Source organism: Podarcis gaigeae, assembly GCF_964106915.1.
Source record: "Podarcis gaigeae genome assembly, chromosome: 8".
NCBI classification, from domain to species: domain Eukaryota; kingdom Metazoa; phylum Chordata; class Lepidosauria; order Squamata; family Lacertidae; genus Podarcis; species Podarcis gaigeae.
This window is the reverse complement of record NC_139684.1, coordinates 79,025,368-79,044,650: the sequence shown is the minus strand read 5'-3', so window position 1 is coordinate 79,044,650 and position 19,283 is coordinate 79,025,368. Positions and strand designations below refer to the sequence as shown.

At 50.2% G+C, this 19,283-nt stretch overlaps 1 protein-coding gene across 2 annotated transcripts; it reads left to right on the top strand.

The window, feature by feature from the left end:
* Positions 1 to 213: 213 nt before the first annotated feature.
* On the top strand, positions 214 to 19,187 carry LOC310851601 (phospholipase A2 inhibitor NAI-like). Of its 2 annotated transcripts, XM_083754171.1 has the most exons (8): positions 236 to 689; positions 1,952 to 2,148; positions 3,766 to 3,885; positions 5,109 to 5,243; positions 7,372 to 7,512; positions 8,868 to 9,011; positions 9,641 to 9,778; positions 18,243 to 19,187. In XM_083754171.1, the coding sequence occupies exons 2-8, from the start codon at positions 2,100 to 2,102 to the stop codon at positions 18,446 to 18,448; spliced, it is 933 nt and encodes a 310-aa protein (XP_083610297.1). In that variant the 5' UTR covers positions 236 to 689; positions 1,952 to 2,099; the 3' UTR covers positions 18,449 to 19,187. The 2 variants fall into 2 exon arrangements, with proteins under 2 accessions (XP_083610298.1, XP_083610297.1); XM_083754172.1 differs by lacking the exon at positions 5,109 to 5,243 and having other exon boundaries at positions 214 to 689; positions 18,243 to 19,070.
* The last annotated feature ends 96 nt before the right edge of the window (positions 19,188 to 19,283 follow it).

Here is a 19,283-nt window from a genome sequence, read left to right as displayed (position 1 = left end):
TCATCTTGCGAGGCACCACTCTAATCTTTTTTGACACCTGGGGATTTCGGTCTGAATTATCCCCAAAGTACTTTTTTGGGGGAAAGTACTTTTAAACACCCCCCCCAATTCATTATATATCATTTCCCAATACCCTTTTACCCTGTTACATGTCCACCCCACCACCTGAGGTCTTTGCCTCAGTCTGCCTAATAGAAGGGCCGGCCAGCTTCTGTAATTCTGCAACACCACGAGGGCCACGCTGGGCCCCTGACCTGGGTTTACATTTTAAGGCCGCTAGAAAGAGAGTTGGATAATTAGTGACTGTTGGTCTGTGGCTGCTAAACAGAAACTGTTCTGGTGAGGTTTTTCAAGATTGACCAGACTTCCCAATCCTCGTGTGTTGGCCAAGTGGCGGCACATGTCGCAACAATCCAGTTCCTCAGAAATGACATGTTCCAACTTGGTGCAGTGAACTCGGTCGTATTTGGATATGATAAACGTTCTCGATTCATGGAAGTGCAGGAGTGGCATTGATGACGGGGAGGAAGGGGTGTGGGCAAGATGGCCAGGCCCCTGTGTGGATGGGAGGCAGAAGATAAGGCGCGGAGACGGGTTTGGGATAAGCACATAACAGCATATGGACCACAAGGCAATGAGACTGACCTGCAGGGAGATCCATTTGTGCCTTCAAAAATCAACCACAACTGGTAAGTGTTGGGGTGGAGCTGATCAGCGATTAAGTCATTTTCAGTAGCATTGGGTGGTATCCTGTTAAGTTTTACTCAAAGCAGACCACTGAAATTAATTTGCATGATTATATTAAGCCCGTTAATTTCAATGGGTCTGTTCTGGATAAAACTTAGAAGAAATCATCTTCATTTAATTTAAACTGTAAGAGGGAATGGCAAATTGGCCAATTACAGTTTCCCGTTTCCCCACTCTTAAATTCAGTTCTCCGCATTTCTACAACAGTCTGCAATTAGAAAACCCAGCAGCATTTTAGTATGTTAGCTTCACTAATAAGCACATTAGTGAATGTACACTTTAGCATATGCATTTTTGCAGAATCGCATTGTAAAATTAAAATGTGGAAGGGTGATTGGTTTTCGGAATGCATATTGTTTCACAGAGTGTGATTAGTTTTGCCTTCAGATGCAAACTGAATCCAATTTCTCCCTCTTCCCGAGTCTTAAGTGAACAGGTACCACCTGAGTCTGTAATGGACAGGTGTTGCTAGCTCAATGTCTCTTATTTGAGATAGCAACTGCTGGGAACTTTCTCTACCCCAAGTTCTGTAAGGAGGGTGATGAAAACTAGCTGGGAAACTGGATTTCCCTGTTGGGGGTGCTGTTAGAGGGTGACTCTCTGGGCCACTTCCATGGACCCTCCCTGTAAAATGTAAAAATTAGAAAGTTTTATTTTGCTTACAGAATGTCTGGGGGCACTGCAGATAGGCAATAGCTCAGCAGTCCGGCATCTTAATTTGCCCAGATGTGCCTATGCATCTAAAAGGCCCTTTACAGTGGTGGTGCTTCGGTTGTGGAATGACCTCCCTAGTGCAATGTACCTTGTCTCCATTATTACCAACTTCCAGGAAGAATCTGAAAACAGTCCTGTTTACCCAGGCATTTGGTGGCTGATACTATTCCTGACAACCTTGAGATCATTGATTGGAAGTATGTTTTTAATTGTAACTGCTTTGAAATGTTTTTAACTGCAATTGTTTTTAGAATGTCATCAACTGTTGTAATTTTTTTTGCATTGTTTTTAAATTGTATATCTGTTTGCCACCCTGGGCTCCTTGAATTGGAAGAGCAGGATATAATTGCACTCAATAAATAAATAAATAGGTGCTTGAATGCAAATTTGTATCATTCGCTTACAGACAGAGTCATCTGTGCATCTTTGCAGTGCTCTTCCTTCCCGCAATAAAAGATCTAAAGCGCTGGTTTCCCCCTGTTCTTTCCAGCTTTTCCCTTCATCATCTCCTGTTCTGAAGGTTTCAAACACATCCTTGCCCAAGCTTCATTCTATGTTTCTGAAGTCAGCTTCCTGACAAGCCCTCACCTCTGAAGCAAGCCAGGTTTGCTCCTCCTCATCTGAACATCAAAGCTGCCATGAAGTTTCAGGTGTCCCTTGTGATCTTCATATTCTGCCTTGGCGCAGGTAAGTCTCAGGTGCATCTGGCCGCATGTGCACATTGTGTGATGTGGGAACTAAGTGGGTTGATCTACTGAGAGCACCTCTTCGGCCAAGCCCTGTTAACTTCAGCAAGGCTTGCATAGAGGGCAATTTGGGTGGATGGGGACTAAAATGTCTGAAAGATATCCAGCTATTCAATATATTGCAATTAATTCTCTAGCCCTCTAGAAGTGGACTTTTGTGGTACTTAGATTACAGGGGAAGGGGAAAATAGCTTCATCCCCCCTACCTTTTGTGTTGTCTCACTTAGGCTGAAATCCTATATACATTGAAATGAGAGTATGTCCCATTGAACTCAATAGGACTTCCTGTGTCACCAGCTATAGGAGGGGGTCATAAATATGGCTAAAACTTGTGGGCCGGAGAAAGGGGGCGTTGGATTTTATTAAGGGCTCCTCTATTCCGCCTCTCCCCACCCCCCACAAAATTTTAGCTTTCAACTTTAGTTTGCAAAAGCCACAGTAAATTTGTTTGACCGCCATATAGCTAACTTTACAATGCAATCATACGCATGCTACTTTTTTCTTTTCCAGAAGCAGCACTTACAGTGCTTACTCTCAGATGGTGCATAAGACTGAAGCTGTCATTGAGCCCAGATCCCACCAAGATCAGAGGGGCGGGCTTGAAACATTAGTCGAAGCAGAAGTGGTGGTTGGTTTGCATTGGACTGGTAGGGCAGAAGGCAAGGAGCCTAACAGTAGGTGGCGCTAGAGCCCAATACAGAAAGAGTCAGAGGCAATGACAGGCAGGGGCAACTAAGCCAGCTTTGGCCCATACTTTTCTTCTTCCTTAGAGGAATTTGAGACCAAGGAGGAAGAAACTGACAAGCAGTTCTTACCCAGAGCCCTGAAATTGTCCTCCCTTCCTCCTTACATCCCATTCCTCCAAATGCCACTTTTAACCCAATTCCACCTGCCTCTTCCCCAGTTCCTCCCTTCGCCCCGCCCCACGTCCACAGAAGACTACAACTGTCACACATGCAGGGACCTTACTTCCTCTCCAATTCATTTACTACAGATATGGATCCCCCTACTTTTTCTTCCTGCCCCTCTTCCTTTCCCCACCTTTAGAACCTTGGAAGACAGCCCATGAAAGCAGGGTGATGACAGATGGGTGCAAATATAGTATAAAGAGAAATATGTCCGTTCAGATGGCAAAGCTTATTCCGTGATGAAATCAGTTAACTATATGAACAAGCTACTAGAAGAGTTTGGAAGAGTTTGGATTTGATATCCCGCCTTTCACTCCCCTTCAGGAGTCTCAAAGCGGCTAACAACCTCCTTTCCCTTCCTCCCCCACAACAAACACTCTGTGAGGTGAGTGGGGCTGAGAGACTTCACAGAAGTGTGACTGGCCCAAGGTCACCCAGCAGCTGCATGTGGAGGAGCGGAGACACGAACCCGGTTCCCCAGATTATGTGACTGCCGCTCTTAACCACTACACCACTACTAGCTGTTCTTATGACTTAGCAACTCAAAAGCTGGAAGTGGCCTCTCTGGGCCTCTGAGATGGCCTGTGCATCCCCAGCGCAGGTTAATGTAGCATGGAAAAAGCAGACATTATCTTTGTGTCTTTCTCCAGCCGACAGCTTGACATGTCAGAAGTGCTTGAGCAAGAACGGGAAGTGTGCAAAGAACGAAGCGGAGGTTTGTGAGCAGTCTCAAGATGCTTGCTTCATTGAGACCAAGGACTACGCTGGTTGTAAGTGCATACCCTCCAACATTCCTCCGATGAAAATAGGGATGTCCCATCCTATAACAACAACAACAACATTAATAATTTCATTATTTATATCCCACACACCTGACTGGGTTGCTCCAGCCACTCTGGGCAGCTTTCAATATATAAACATAATAATAAAATGTTAAACATTAAAAAAAAACTACCCTAGACAGGGCTGCCTTCTAAAGGTTGTATAGTTACTTGGCTTGGGGATCGCATAACCCCACATCCTCCAAAATTTCTCTGATGAAAATAAGGGCATCCTAAGAAAAAGAGGGACATTCGGGTACCAAATCGGAGACCGGGACGGCTTCTGTAAATCTGGGACTGTCCCTGGAAAATAGGGACAGGTGGACACTGTTATTCAGACAGTGGCAGGAGATCAGAAGTGCATTAGCGACCATTTGATTGGGGCTCATGCCTCTCTATGGACATTCCTCAAAATTTAACAAGAGGCAGCAGCTGGCCAATGCCTGGTGAGGAAATGGGGTTGGGCAAGATGCTCTGCATTGCTCCAGGATCATTGATGGTTGGAAGCAGCAGGCCTCTGAGCATCTGTCATGGAAGGCTATAGAGTAGCAGTAGGGAATCTCAGCCCCAGGGGGTGAATGTGAGTCTCCTACTCTCTCTTTGGCTCTTGCAACTGTTCTGAGGCTACAGCCCTTCCAGACTATGCTTGAGTGTGTCTGCTTTGGTGGAATATGTCCTTGAACCGTGATAATGCTTCCTCAGATGAAGGACAATGAAGGATGTGTGAATACATGCAGAAACTTGCCTACTGTACAAAGGTGAAATTTGCCTTTGCTTCTCCACTCACTTTTGCCTCTCGCCCGATCCACCACTGGCATGTGACCTGTGGAAGGAAGGTTACCCAGAATGTGGTCCTCTGGCTGAGACAGCTTAGTCCCATAATTCAAGTATTTCCCATAATTTAAATACTTGCTATCATGTAAAAATCCCTGTACTTTAATTAAAGTACTAGAGGTGGAAACTGACCAGGGGACCTGTGCACCTGCCAGTCTGCTCACCAGCAGTGGGAAATTTCAAGGCCTCACTTCTTCTTCTTCTTTGAGTTTATTTACAAAATCATTTACACTGGACCTGGACCAGACATAACATCCTTTGCAAATCTAAAATGATGCTTGTGATAGCGACCTACGCTGGCAGTGGGTTAACTCCTTTGTTTGATCTTCTGTTTGCAGTGGATGCAGGAACAGTGAAACTGGGCTGCGGCGACTCAAATTTGTGCCGCCGCTATCAGAGAAGGAACAGGGGATCTTTAAGCTGGTCGATGATTTGTTGCTCCTTCAATCTATGCCAGCCTCTGACACGTGATGGTATGTGATACAGAAATGGTGCATGCCCATGTTGATGTGATCTGAATTAGCGGTGAGGCTATGTTGGGGGCAGTGATAAACACTTTCATGAAAACATCACCTCAGTGCTTTGTCAGTAATAAATAATAATAATGATAATAATAATAATAAGCCTATTCAACTAATGAATGAATGAATTTATTATTTCAGTCACAGACCAGTTCCAGCCCACATACAATATCAAGGAAGTCATAAAACATGATAGGGATACATTTGAATTTGCAATTAGGTATATCAGGGACAATACAGATATAGCAACAGTTAAAATTGTTGTTGTTGTTTAGTCGTTTAGTCGTGTCTGACTCTTCGTGACCCCATGGACCAGAGCACGCCAGACACTCCTGTCTTCCACTGCCTCCCACAGTTTGGTCAAACTCATGCTGGTAGCTTCGAGAACACTGTCCAACCACCTCGTCCTCTGTCATCCCCTTCTCCTTGTGCCCTCAATCTTTCCCAACACCAGGGTCTTTTCCAGGGAGTCTTCTCTTCTCATGAGGTGGTCAATGTCTTGGAGCCTCAGCTTCACAATCTGTCCTTCCAGTGAGCACTCAGGGCTGATTTCCTTAAGAATGGAGAGGTTTGATCTTCTTGCAGTTCATGGGACTCTCAAGGGTCTCCTCCAGCACCATAATTCAAAAGCATCAATTCTTCGGCGATCAGCCTTCTTTATGGTCCAGCTCTCACTTCCATACATCCCTACTGGGAAAACCATAGCTTTAACTATACGGACCTTTGTTGGCAAGGTGATGTCTCTGCTTTTTAAAAAGCAGAGACAGAATATATATATATATATATATATATATATATATATATATATATATAAACTTAGTCGCCTATTCAACTAATTAGTCCCGCTAGTGGACGTCCATGCAAGGACTTCTGCTAGCAGAGTGGGGCTTGCCCCTCCTTTCCCTTGGTGTGCTCCCTGAAATTGGCTTGCAATCTGTGGGCGGCACAATAGTATTCAGGGGCAGGAGAGGGAATAATGTTCTGTCAGAGCAAGCTGTAATACTTGTGCTGATGGAACATTTTCTTTAATGAATTCCTAATAATAAAACAACTTCTTCTTCTTCTTCTTCTTCTTCTTCTTCTTCTTCTTCTTCTTCTTCTTCTTCTTCTTCTTCTTCATGTTCTCCTCTTTGCACAAGTGCCTCAAAGTGACAGAGCAAAGCAAGCCATACAGAACACGAAAAAGAAAACAATTGAAAGCCAAAACCTATTGCGTTGTATCCAAAGCCAGTCCTACCCTGAGTAGACATGCTAAAATCAATGGAGAACTTGCGACCCAACCCCTCCACCCCCCTAACATAGGTCTGGCCACCACAGAACAGCTCCTCAAGGAAAAAGAAACCAATCACCAACTGCAGCAAAGAAAAAGGTTAACACTGAAAAGTTATCAGTGTTGGTGCCCAGCAAGCCTTCATGGGGATATTATTCCACAGGCTACAGAAAAGGCCCATTCTTTCATCATCTCACATCATTTGCCAGAGGGAAAACACATCCCCCAATTAGGGGATGTGACAGAGCCGGCCTGCCCATGAGGTAGGGTGAAGAGTCCACCTCAGGTGGCAGAACAAAAAAAATTCCTTCCAGTAGCACCTTAAAGACCAACTAAGTCAGTTCTTGGTATGAGCTTTCGTGTGCATGCACACTTCTTCAGATACACTTCAGATACACTTCAGGTGGCAGAAGTGCAAGAGGCGGCATTCTGCCCACCCCACCTCTTCCACTGCCAAGAGGGAGGTGTTACAGTGCACAGTGTTGCTGCTTATCTTCCCCAGGTGGAATGCTTTGAGGAGCACCCTGGCTCCTGCTGAGTTTGGTGACAGCCAGGGTGTTCCTGCATGCCATGTTGCTGATCAGGTGACCCCTCCCTGGGGCGGGGAGGAGTCGAATGGCAATGCTCTGAGGAGTGCTCTTGCTTTTGCCAAGTTTGCTGAGAGCTGGGAGGAGGCAGTAGAAATGGTGGGCATATGGATGAGAGGGGGGGTGGCAGGCAGCAATTTCCATTTTGCCTCAGGTGGCGAAATGGACTGGAAACTGATGATCTCTGTCTCTTCCCACTGCTGCTCACTATTGCTTCCAACAGTTCACAGAAATGGATCAAAAAATGGTGTGCAGTGTCAAAGCTGCATCGGGAGCGCAGCTGAATGTGGCCATAATGCGCCCACAGAGCCATGCTATGGGAGTGAAGACCAGTGCGTGCAGATCTCCCAGCACCTCCTGCCAGGTATTGCCAAGTGGGTACCAAAGCATTCAAAGCGCACAGGGATAGGAGAGACTAAAGCATCGCTAAGGATGAGATGGTCACTAGCCAATAGGTGCAGGGAAACCTCTGCAACCACAACCTGCTGCGTAATCACCACCGCAAATGATGCACATGGTGTTGGAAAAACATATTTCTGAGTTGCTTGCTCTCCTATGTTTTTAAGACTGTGTGTGTTTTGCAATAAAATGCAATTGCAGAGCTGGTCTTTCTAGGCTGGACGGGCAAAGCACTATGAAAACCTTTAGAGGCAACTGTTCCTTTAATTAAATGCTTTCTGTTTTTTTGTTCTCACCATTTTACGTCTTCCTGCTGGATTCATGATAAATTGCCCCTTGTTAGAGGGCTTCTGTTTCCTGCTTGGTGGGTCAGTAGTTTAATTACCAATTTCCTTGCATATTTTTATACTCCTTTTATAGTGAAAGAGAGCTATTTAGCCATAAAAGAAAGGAAAGAAAAAAACAGGAAGCAAATAATCTGCTACTCTCCTCCACTACAGTGGGGAACGGAAGCTGACAAATATGGGGCAATTAAGGGGCAATGCACCACTACCCCATATCCATGCAATGAAATGAGTGGAGCCACTTAAGTGGAAACTTCAAATTACAAGAGACCTTTGCTGAAAGGGGCTTACTTTTGAGTAGACATAGATGGATCTTGGCCATTGGCATTGCTGGATAATATAGAACTATATTAAGCTCTGTGTGAAATCTGTTTTAATTGCATTTCCAGCTAATTGCAAAAAAGGAACACTGCCTCAATGCTAAAGGGCAGTGGATACTGTGGAAGCTGTTCCATGGACCAGCAAAATATCACCCACCATGCAAATTTAAACATACATAGTATATGGAGATGCTGTAATATGTATTTAGTGAGATAATAAAGGTAAAGGGACTCCTGACCATTAGGTCCAGTCGTGGCCGACTCTGGGGTTGTGGCGCTCATCTTGCTTTATTGGCCGAGGGAGCCGGCGTACAGCTTCTGGGTCATGTGGCCAGCATGACTAAGCCGCTTCTGGTGAACCAGAGCAGCACACGGAAACGCCATTTACCTTCCCACTGGAGCGGTACCTATTTATCTACTTGCACTTTGACATGCTTTCAAACTGCTAGGTTGGCAGGAGCAGGGACCGAGCAACGGGAGCTCACCCTGTCGCGGGGATTCAAACTGCCGACTTTCTGATCGGCAAGTCCTAGGCTCTGTGGTTTAACCCACAGCGCCAATGGAGTTAAAAGTGGAGACAATCTACTAGCTGCATTTCTTATATCCAAAAATGGTCCTATTGTTTGTGGACATCACCTGATGATTGCTTCTCCAAGGTGAAGAAACAGAACCCATCATAAAGGGATGTGGAGGCAGTTCCTTTAAGGACACATTGGTGGCATACCAGATCGGGAGAGATTTTGCCTTTGTTGAGCAAAAGGTCTGCAGCAGTTCCAACTGCAACAACAGGAGCTTCCCAGGTAAATGACAATCATCGTGCTTTGATAACCTTCTGCCAGGTAGGTACTGCCTGGGTGTAGGATTCTGCCTGTATGCCAATTAATAACAATCTAGGACACAGTCTGCAGGGAAGTCCCCCCCAGCGCAAGCCCCATGGGAATGAACAGGAGAGCTGCAGGAGAGTCGTTGCACCTCTTCCAAATTAATATTTTGAAAAATAGGAAATCCACAGAATGTTTAATTTAGGTAAAAATTGCACTCATTTTTCAGAAGATAGAGGTGCTGTCTTGTGCCCAAGATTGAGGGGGTCCAGCGCATGTCACACACTGGTGCGCATTGCATGCACTATTTCTGTAAGGGATGCTTTAGATGAGATTCCTGCATTGCAGGGGGTTGGGCTAGATGACCCGTGGGGTCCTTTTCAACTTTACACTTCTGTGACTTCATGTGTATGTTGTTGCATCATCGGGCGGGGGGAGGGGGGGAGTCTGAGTGTTGAGCCCAGCGCAGAGGAGAGGGCCAGAGCAGAACCCTGCTGGTGCAGCATTGCATAAAACCCATCATTTCCTTGAGGCATTTTGGAGAAAGGTGACTTAAGAAATTGAATAGATCATCATCACTAAAGCCCCCCCCTTTTTTTACTCTACAGTCATAACTTCCGGACAGCCCAATGGGCTGCAATGCTATACCTGCCAGGAGTCTGGGCATGGGGAGTGCGCTCAGGACAGACTGCAAGTTTTAAATTGCACAGGAGTCATGGATCAGTGCGTACGTGTCATCGACAGAGGTAAGAAAGTGGCAAGAGTGTGTATACAGAGGCCTGGGAAGCATGCCTGTTGGCCTGATCAGATGCTAAAGAGGGCACAACTCCTTATCTCAAAGTGTTAGAGAGAAGCATGGATCAGAAAAACTGCTGCTACAGGAATCCACCCTTTGGGATACACTACTTGAGGGCCATGTGAAATTACCTTAAACAAGGAGAGTCTCCATACACAGAGGAGGTTATTTGTTACATCTTTGTTCCGGCTTTGATCCATCCCAATTAGTATCTACAGTGGTACCTTGGTTTTTGATCGTCTTGGAAGCTGAACGTTTCGGTTTTGAACGCCGAAAACCTGAAAACCCAGAAGTAAATGCTTCCGTTTTCGAACATGCCTCAGAAGTTGAACGGCTTCTGCTGAGCATTTTTTCTCCATTGAATTTGCAGAATGCCCTTTGTGCCTCAGTTTTCAAACGCTTTGGAAGTCAAGCGGTCTTCCGGAATGGATTACGTTCGAAAACCGAGGTACCACTGTGCCAGGAGCAATTAATTCTGCAACACCTCTCCGTCAGGTAGGAAATAATTCCTGACAGAGAGGATGCAGTCAAGTGAGCTGTTCTCAGGTGAGGTGCCCCATCGCTTCTCTGTGTGAGTCACTGTTCTTGGTGTCCCTTCTTTTATCGACATCTGAACTTGGTTATTCATGCAGAGACACAAGGAGCCGGGTTCCTTTGAGGACAGGAGATTCTTGCTTTTGTACCACCCACGCCATGGATTTAAAAGTGGTTTTAACAACCAACCCTTTTACTTGGGCCACTCTGGGAATTGTAGTCCTGTGAGGGTGGTAGGAGGGGGTCTCCTAACAATTCTCAGTACCCTTAACAAACTACAGTTCTCTGGATTCTCGGCGGGCGAGGGGGAAACCTTGCCAGTTAAAGTGTTATAAAAGTGTGGGTAAACAAACATTCTGGAGTCTTCCTTTTTGGATGGATTAGGTGTGCCTCTCCAACATCAGAAGTGTAGAAAGCGCCAAAGCAAAGGGTTTAGGTCGCCCTGATCCCAGATAAGCCTCCCACATTGAAGCTGTGATGGCCTGGGATTCCGATTCAGAGGACGAACCAGAGGAATCCCAGCCTGCACAGGAGTCCCCGCCTCCAGGGCCGTCTGAACTGGGGCAAGGCCTAGATGCTGAAGAGCCTGCACCTGTGGCAGAGCACCAGGAGCTGGCCCCAGGTGAAACCCTTCTGGCCCCAGAGGGGCTTGAGGACTCAGTGGCTACAGGTGAGCCTCCTCCAGGGCCCAGTAACCCTTCGACCTCTCCTGATCTGCAGAGGCTTAGGGCAGAGAGGCGAAGGGAACTGGTTGCTCCCAGGAGGAGTGCTCGCCTTAAGGTCAGAGGAGGCGGGACTCCTGGGGGCCGGGACCGCCCCTGGCCTTAGAAGAGGATAAAAGCCCAGTCAGCCCGGCCCCAGGTTGCGGGAGCAACGTCGTTGTTGGCTTCGGACCTTCCTGTGTTCCTGTTCCCTGCTCGGTCTCCTGTTCCTGACCATCCGGTGTTCCTGTTCCCTGCTCGGCCTCCTGTTCCAGCGTTCCTGTTCCCCGCCCGGCTCTCCGCCTCGGACCTCGCCCCTCTTCGTGTGGACTCTGCTTGTTCCCACGGTACCTTACCCCCGGGTCCAGCACAGTTTGCTCCCGCCACACCCGCACTCCCCCTTCGTTGGGGTGCGTTCGGGAAGAGCCAGAGGCCATGGCTGACCAGGCGGCTGCGCTGGTGGCTTTGGCCCAGGAGAACCAGGCCTTGACTCACACCGTGCAGCAGCTCAGCGACGCGGTTACGGCACTTCAGCAGCGCTTGGAAGCCCTACCGGCTCCTGGGGCCGACGCCCCGGCTCCTGGCAAGTACCCAGTGGCTTTGCCTGAGAAATTTGATGGGGCCCCGGCCAGCTTTCCCATGTTCCTTGCCCAGGCCAAGCTGTATATTCAGGGGCGAGCCCGGAACTTCCCTGACGACCGCACCAAGGTGCACTTTTTGATTAGTTTGTTAAAGGACCAGGCGGCCAAGTGGGCGTTGCCGCTACTCAGGCAAGACTCCCCCTTGCTGGCAGACTATACGGGGTTTTGCAATCTTTTGGAGGCCGCGTTCGGCAACCCCCAGAAAGGGAGTCAAGCCAACTGGGCGATTCGGCGGTTGAAACAGGGCAAGTCCACGGTGGCCGCATATACCACGGAGTTTCGGCTGTTGGCACAGGACTTGACCTGGAATGACTCGGCACTGCGGGACCAGTATCTCGAAGGGCTTTCGGACGAGATACTGGACCAGCTGGCCACAATGGAACGCCCCACCACGCTAGACACTCTCATTCAACGGAGTCTGCAGATAGACGACCGGCTGGAGGATCGTCGTCAGGCCCGGGGTCGCCGTCACTTCCAGTTCTCGGCACCAGTTTCTTCCGGCAGCCCCACGGTCACAACTGAGTTAACGGAGGAGCCTATGCAGCTCGGGGCAGTGCGGCCACGCCTTACCCCCGCAGAGAAGGTGCGGCGTCGGGAGGGAAATCTATGTCTCTACTGTGGCGGAAGCGGACACTACGCTCGGTCCTGCCCTGAGAAACGCCAGCCGCAGGGGAAACCGCCAACCCCAGTAGCTGATGGCCCTAGCTACCGGGGGTCCCAAACAGCGCAGAATGGGCCCGCACCAATGGATTTGCAACATCTTATGGTTTCGGTACGTTTATACCCTCCAGGTGGGCCCTGGATTCTTACTCATGCTTTGGTGGATTCAGGAGCAACCCGCTCCTATATGGACGCTGCTTTTGCTGCCCATCATCAGGTGCCACTTCGGAACAAGCCAGAACCGGTCCAGGTGGAAGCAATTGACGGACGGCTTCTGCGTTCAGGTGCCGTTACTCAGGAGACCCAGCCCCTGGTCCTGTGTCTCCAGCAGCACCGGGAGTTGCGAACTTTGGACATTGCCTCTATGCCCCGGTTCCCCCTAGTGCTCGGGATGGACTGGCTGGAAGCTCACAACGTTCAGATTGACTGGGTCAAACGGACTGTGCACTTCCCAGACCCATGTTCCCATGCTCAATCCGAGACGCTGGTGGCCGCGCCCACGGGGGAGGCAGCACCCACGCTCCCAACCGTGTACCAGGACTACCAGGACGTGTTCGAGGAACGGGGGGCAGACCAGCTGCCGCCGCATCGGCCTTTTGACTGCGGCATAGACCTCCAGCCCGGAGCGCCCTTACCAGTGAGTCGCTTATATTCTCTAACTGAGCCAGAGCGCGAGGCTTTGCAGGACTTCTTGTGCAAGAACCTGGAGCGTGGGTTCATTAGGCCTTCCACCTCGCCTACCGCGGCACCAGTGCTCTTTGTTAAGAAGAAATGTGGGGAACTCCGCCCTTGCCATGATTACCGAGCCCTGAACAAAATTACCATCCCAGACCGGTACCCCTTGCCCCTTATCTCGGAGTTGCTGGAGCGGGTGCAAGGGGCACAGGTGTTCACCAAACTGGACCTCCGGGGGGCCTACAACTTGATTCGGATCCGAGCCGGGGATGAGTGGAAGACAGCGTTTGGGACCCGGTACGGGCAGTTCGAATACTTGGTTATGCCTTTCGGTTTGTGCAACGCGCCTGCTGTGTTCCAACACTACATCAACCACGTGTTCCAGGACTTGTTAGACAAGTACGTGGTGGTGTACTTGGATGACATACTGGTTTACTCCCGTGACCCGGCTCGCCATGAGGGACATGTCCGGACCGTGCTGCAGCGCTTGCGTGAGCACCGTTTGTACGCAAAGCTCAGCAAGTGCGAGTTCCATCAGCGGACTGTGGACTTCCTTGGACACCGGCTCTCTCCAGATGGGGTCAGAAGGACCCTGGGAAGGTGGCAGCGGTTCGAGAATGGGCGGCACCCCGGAACCGCAAGGACCTACAGCGGTTTCTGGGGTTCGCCAACTACTACCGGACCTTCATCGCAGATTATGCTCATCGCACCACCCCGTTGACCCGGCTACTGCGCCCAAAGACGCCGTTTTCCTGGGACAAGGAGGCAGAGGAGGCGTTTCAGGGGTTGAAGGCCTGCTTCCAGAGGGTGCCAATCTTACAACATCCTGACCCCTCTCGACCCTTTGTGGTGGAGACCGACGCCTCCAGTACGGCTCTCGCTGCCGTCTTGTCTCAACAGAGTGGACCAGAAGCGCCACTCTTACCCTGTGCCTTCTATTCCCGCCAGCTCCTACCAGCAGAGCGTAACTATACTGTGTGGGAGCGGGAACTACTGGCCATCAAGGTGGCCTTTGAGGTCTGGCGCCACCATCTTGAGGGGGCACGACATCCGGTGGAGGTGAGAACCGACCACCGGAACCTGGAGTACCTCCAGACCACCCGCAAGCTGAACCAAAGACAGATCCGGTGGGCGTTGTTCTTTTCCCGGTTCCAGTTCCGGATCTGCTACATCCCTAGCTCTCAGAACCAGAAGGCGGATGCCCTGTCCCGGAAACCTGAAGACAACGCAGACACGGTACAGCAAGCAGAACCCACCACGGTCCTACCTCCAGCTGCATTCCTGGCCACCCAGGAGGCGGAGCCACTGCAGGCTCGGGTGCGGGAACAGCAGCGGGTCGACGCTTGGGCCCAGGAATGACTCCGGGAGCTGGCTGAAGGGTCCAGCCCACAGTATCCAGGGCTGGTCCTGCATCAGGGCCTTCTGCTGCACCACAGTCGTCTGTACATCCCGCCAGGGCCACTGCGGCTGGAGGTTCTCCGGATGGCCCATGATGCCCCAGCAGCGGGGCACTTTGGACGGTATCGGACCACCCATCTGGTAAGTCGCGAGTTTTGGTGGCCCCGCCTGAAGGCTGACGTGGCTCGCTACGTTGCTGGTTGTGATGTCTGCCGGCACGCCAAGGGCCCTACCGGGCGACCCCCCGGCCTACTTCAGCCATTGCCAGTTCCACCACGCCCTTGGCACACGGTTTCGTTGGACTTTGTAGTGGACTTACCCCCATCTCGTGGCTGTACCTGCCTTCTAGTTTTCTCCGACCATTTCACCAAGATGGTGCACTGCGCTCCCTGCCCATCTGTACCCACAGCCAAGGAAACCGCTCAGCTCTACCTTCAGCATGTTTTCCGCCTGCATGGCCTACCTGAGCGCGTGGTGTCCGACCGGGGCGTTCAGTTCACATCCCAGTTCTGGCGAGCATTACACCAGACCCTCGGGACAGAGGTCTGCCTCTCGTCAGCCTACCACCCACAGACCAATGGCCAGACGGAACGGGCGAACGCGGTGCTGGAGCAGTACCTCCGGTGTTACTGCAGCTACCAGCAGGATGACTGGGTCGACCACCTGGCATTGGCGGAGTTCGCCTACAACAACGCGGTGAATGCGTCCACCCAGCAGACCACGTTCCAGGCCAGTTACGGTTATCATCCACGGCTGTTTCCAGAGGTGCTGCCGGCATCCGCGGTCCCGGCGGTGACGGAGTGGCTTCAAGAGCTCCAGTCCCAGCAACAGCTTTTGGTGGAGCAACTGCACCAGGCCAAGGAAGCATACAAAGCCCAGGCCGACCGCCACCGCCAGGTGGGGCCGGAACTTCGCGTCGGTGACCTGGTTTGGCTCTCCACTCGCCACCTCCACCCCTCTCGACCTTCGCGGAAGTTGGACGCCCGCTTCACCGGCACTTTTCCTATCGTGGACCAAGTCTCTCCTGTGGCATTCCGTCTCCGGTTGCCCGCAACCCTGAAGGTTCACCCGGTCTTCCACAGGTCCCTTCTGAGTCCGGTGGCCCCACCCGACGAGTTCCACCCGAACCGTCCCCGACCGCAGCCATTGTTGGTTCAGGGAGAGCCTGAGTACGAGGTGGAACGCATCCTGGACTCCCGTTACCACAGGGGAAAGCTGCAGTATCTCATTGACTGGAAGGGGTACGGACTGGAGGACCGCTCCTGGGAACCAGCGGCCAACGTCCACGCACCTGCCTGCCTCCGAGAGTTCCATGCGACGTACCCCGGCAAGCCGGGTCCGGACCCTCGGTTGAGGGGGGGCCTGGGAGGGGGGATGGTGTGATGGCCTGGGATTCCGATTCAGAGGACGAACCAGAGGAATCCCAGCCTGCACAGGAGTCCCCGCCTCCAGGGCCGGCTGAACTGGGGCAAGGCCTAGATGCTGAAGAGCCTGCACCTGTGGCAGAGCATCAGGAGCTGGCCCCAGGTGAAACCCTTCTGGCCCCAGAGGGGCTTGAGGACTCAGTGGCTACAGGTGAGCCTCCTCCAGGGCCCAGTAACCCTTCGGCCTCTCCTGATCTGCAGAGGCTTAGGGCAGAGAGGCGAAGGGAACTGGTTGCTCCCAGGAGGAGTGCTCGCCTTAAGGTCAGAGGAGGCGGGACTCCTGGGGGCCGGGACCGCCCCTGGCCTTAGAAGAGGATAAAAGCCCAGTCAGCCCGGCCCCAGGTTGCGGGAGCAACGTCGTTGTTGGCTTCGGACCTTCCTGTGTTCCTGTTCCCTGCTCGGTCTCCTGTTCCTGACCATCCGGTGTTCCTGTTCCCTGCTCGGCCTCCTGTTCCAGCGTTCCTGTTCCCCGCCCGGCTCTCCGCCTCGGACCTCGCCCCTCTTCGTGTGGACTCTGCTTGTTCCCACAGTACCTTACCCCCGGGTCCAGCACAGAAGCATGCAGATTCTGGTCAATTTCACGGCCCCTGAAGACATCCTTTTAATTGCACCTCCGTATTGATTTGTGCTTGGGACGCGGGTGGCGCTGTGGGTAAAACCTCAGCACCTAGGACTTCCCGATTGCATGGTCGGCGGTTCGAATCCCTGCGGTGGGGTGCGCTCCCGTTTCTCGGTCCCAGCGCCTGCCAACCTAGCAGTTCGAAAGCACGTCAAAAGTGCAAGTAGATAAATAGGGACCGCTTACTAGCGGGAAGGTAAACGGCATTTCCGTGTGCTGCTCTGGCTCGCCAGAGCAGCTTCGTCACACTGGCCACGTGACCCGGAAGTGTCTGCGGACAGCGCTGGCTCCCGGCCTCTAGAGTGAGATGAGCACACAACCCTAGAGTCTGTCAAGACTGGCCCGTACGGGCAGGGGTACCTTTACCTTTACTTTATTGATTTGTGCTCCTGATGCTATCAAGGCATTTGCACACGCTATCCCATTTTCAAAAGATCGAGCATTGCATCTGTTTTGGGGAAACCACATTGCTTCACTTCCAATGAGTGCCTATCTCCGTAACTATTTACCGTATGCCACAAATGTTCTGGTTTATTTTTGTCCTGCTTTGGTTGAGTTTTAAAGCCCCTCCGGACGGCAAGGATGTGGCAGCATTGGGGAGGCATCATAGAGCAAATCCACCACAGATGCACCATCCTTGTGTTGAGAACATGTTGCAGAATACACCTGCAATAAAACATCGTTTCTTGGAGGGCCCCTCAATTTCTCACTCATTCTTTACTTGTAGGATATGTCTTAGTATAAGAGGACCATTTCGCCCTCTAGTGTCCATAGGTGGAATGTGATGCAGGTTTTACGCTGTTCTAAAAACCTCCAATTTAGGAGTGGGGAGCCACCAGGTACAGTTGTACCTTGGTTTTCAGACAGCTTAGTTCCTGAATGTTTTGGCTCCCGAACGTCGCAAACCTGGAAGTGACTGTTCTGGTTTGCGAACTATTTTTGGCAGTGCTTTTTTTTCTAAAAAAATGTTTAGAGGTATTCTCCTTTTCCTACTCATATTGAAATACTTCTTAAGTTATAGATGTAAGAAGAATTTATCAAGATCTGATATAACATAGATTACTGTTTTTACTTTTTGGATGAATTTTTGTTCGTTCTTTCTTTTTAATTTCAATAAAGCATTTAAAAAAGAAAGAAAGAAAGACTGCCCCTCAATGAGGCCAAGGTTAGAGTCACAAAATGTTTAGGGGGATGCGTCCCCCCGCATCCCCCCAGAAAAAAGCACTAATTTTTGGAAGCCGAACATCCGTCGGGGCTTCCGAGGCTTCCGATTGGCTGCAGAAGATTCAGAAGCTGCACTTTGGTATTTGAATGTTTTGGAATTCGAACGGACTTCCAGAACGGATTCCGTTCGACTTCCAAGGTACGATTGTATCTCTATTTGGCCTTCATAGAATCATAGAATTGTAGAGATGGAAGGGACCACAAGGGTCATATAGTTCAACCCCGCCGCAATGCATAAATCTTTCTCCTTGTGGGACTCAAACCCATGACCCCAAGGTTAAGAGTTTCATGCTCTACAGAACTTTCCATAGGCCATGTCCCTCTCTTTTTCTGCCTGTTCTTGAACTTCGATAACAGAGAGGGTTGTTTAAGTGTGGGTAGAAACTAGCCTACCCTACAAGGCGAAGCTTCCATTAGTTGCCCCGCCCACTTTCCCCTCTGGCTCCACCCACTGCTGCCATGCGGCCCTCAGAAGATTGCCCAGAATGGAATATGGCCCTCGAAAAATCAAAAAAACCCTGTCTTCCTTCTTTTCCAGAGAACAGAACTGTGACCTTTCAGAAAGGCTGTGCCACCGAGACCATGTGCAGCAGCTACGAAGATATCTATTCCAAACTGATAGGGCTGCATTCCTTTGCTGAGTGTTGCAAAACGTCCCTCTGTAACGAAGCCGGAGACCTTTCTGGTCCACAGATGCTACTGATGGTGGCTGCTTCTGCCTGGTGGCTGGCATGGATGGCTTGACCACAATGGCGGCTGTTTGGGTGAGCCTTCAATAAAGGATCGGGCCAGACTTTGAAGGTTGGTTGCATACATGGGAATAGGTGCTCGCCGGCTGCTGGGGCTCCTTTATCTGCCTGGAAGGAGGTGGCACTCAAGCACTGCTCCCCTACTGTCTATATGCCATGCCAAGACTGGATTACTGCAATGTGCAGCATGCGGGGCTTTCCTTGTGCTTGATCCGGAAGCTGCAGTTAGTGCAGAATGCTGCGGCAAAAGGTTAAGACCCCGGTCAACAGAGAACACCTTTGTTTAGAGGCCTGTAGTAGTTACCAATTTGCTGCTGGACCATGTTCAAAGAGTTACTATTGGTATATAAAGCCCTTAACAACCTGGGACCAGTTTACCTGCGAACCGTCTTACCCCACATATTGTATGCCTGCTTGACCGCTTCAATTACAGATGCCACAAAATATTTGTAAGAAATTGACCTTTTCCTGTGGCAGCACCCCTGCCTATTGATATCAGTCAGCAGCCTTCATTGTACTCTTTTCAGTGCCTGCTAAGACCCTGTTTGCTTAGGCAAGGCTACCCAGATATATAGAATGTCGAAGTGTATTTTAATCATCTTTTTTAGCTCATTGTTTTTTTTTGGGGGGGGGGAATATTTTAAGTAGCTGTTTTTACTGATAATTTTGTCGTGTGTTTTTTTTACGATCAAGAGGTATGGAAATTTTATGAACTAAATAAACAATAAACAAAACACACAATATCAAAATTGGGTGTTTTTGGAGGGGCAGTTCCCATACCTACTGTTCACATGCAATGCCCTTTCTTGGCTAGAGTGGGCATTTGATTT